Source organism: Brassica oleracea, unplaced genomic scaffold, assembly GCF_000695525.1.
Source record: "Brassica oleracea var. oleracea cultivar TO1000 unplaced genomic scaffold, BOL UnpScaffold08916, whole genome shotgun sequence".
Taxonomy (NCBI): Eukaryota; Viridiplantae; Streptophyta; class Magnoliopsida; order Brassicales; family Brassicaceae; genus Brassica; species Brassica oleracea.
In genome coordinates, this window is record NW_013625437.1 from 1 (window position 1) to 617 (window position 617).

At 43.8% G+C, this 617-nt stretch overlaps 1 protein-coding gene across 1 annotated transcript; it reads left to right on the top strand.

Moving 5' to 3' along the window:
• Positions 1-4: 4 nt before the first annotated feature.
• Positions 5-611, top strand: LOC106322176 (the record flags this gene model as incomplete). The annotated part of the gene is made up of 1 exon (XM_013760315.1): positions 5-611. A coding segment is annotated over one exon (607 nt), but the record flags the coding sequence as incomplete, so codon positions are not given.
• Between the last annotated feature and the right edge of the window lie 6 nt (positions 612-617).

Sequence of the window (617 nt, forward strand, 5' to 3'; positions counted from 1 at the left end):
TAGAAAAGACAAAGAAAAGAGTAAGTTGACTGATCTTGAGATTGCTCAGTATGCTTACAAGTTCTTCAACACATTCAAGGGCCTTGTGGTCAACCTTATCTTCAGCTTCAGGGAGCGCGACGAGAGCCTAGAGATCTTTGAGAATCTTACTGATCCAGAGGAAGCTTTGAGGATCATTGAAGTTGAGCTTGGATTCCTCTATGATGCTCTGTTCACCAAGGTCGCTGTTCTTCATACCCTTATCGGAACTATATCACAGGTGGTTGCTTCAGGGACCCTTGTGGCAGCTTTCATCCTCTTTCATAAGAAACCAAACAAAGGCAGAGAGTTTCATCCAGCTGATGTTGTGGTTACTTACACGCTGTTTGCAGTTGGCTTAGCTTTGGATCTCATATCAATCCTCTTGTTTCTGTTTTCTGACTGGACTTGTGCTGCACTTAGTAGCTTGAAGGATGACCCCGACGAAGATCTATCACCGAAAGATCAGTTTTTCAACTGGCTACTTAGTCTCAGAAAGCTTAGTTGGACGATGCAAGAGTGTAACAAGGAAGGTGATGATAAGTGTTCAAAGCATGAAGTGCTGACGACTGGATTCTTCCTCAGGAGATGGTGTGGAA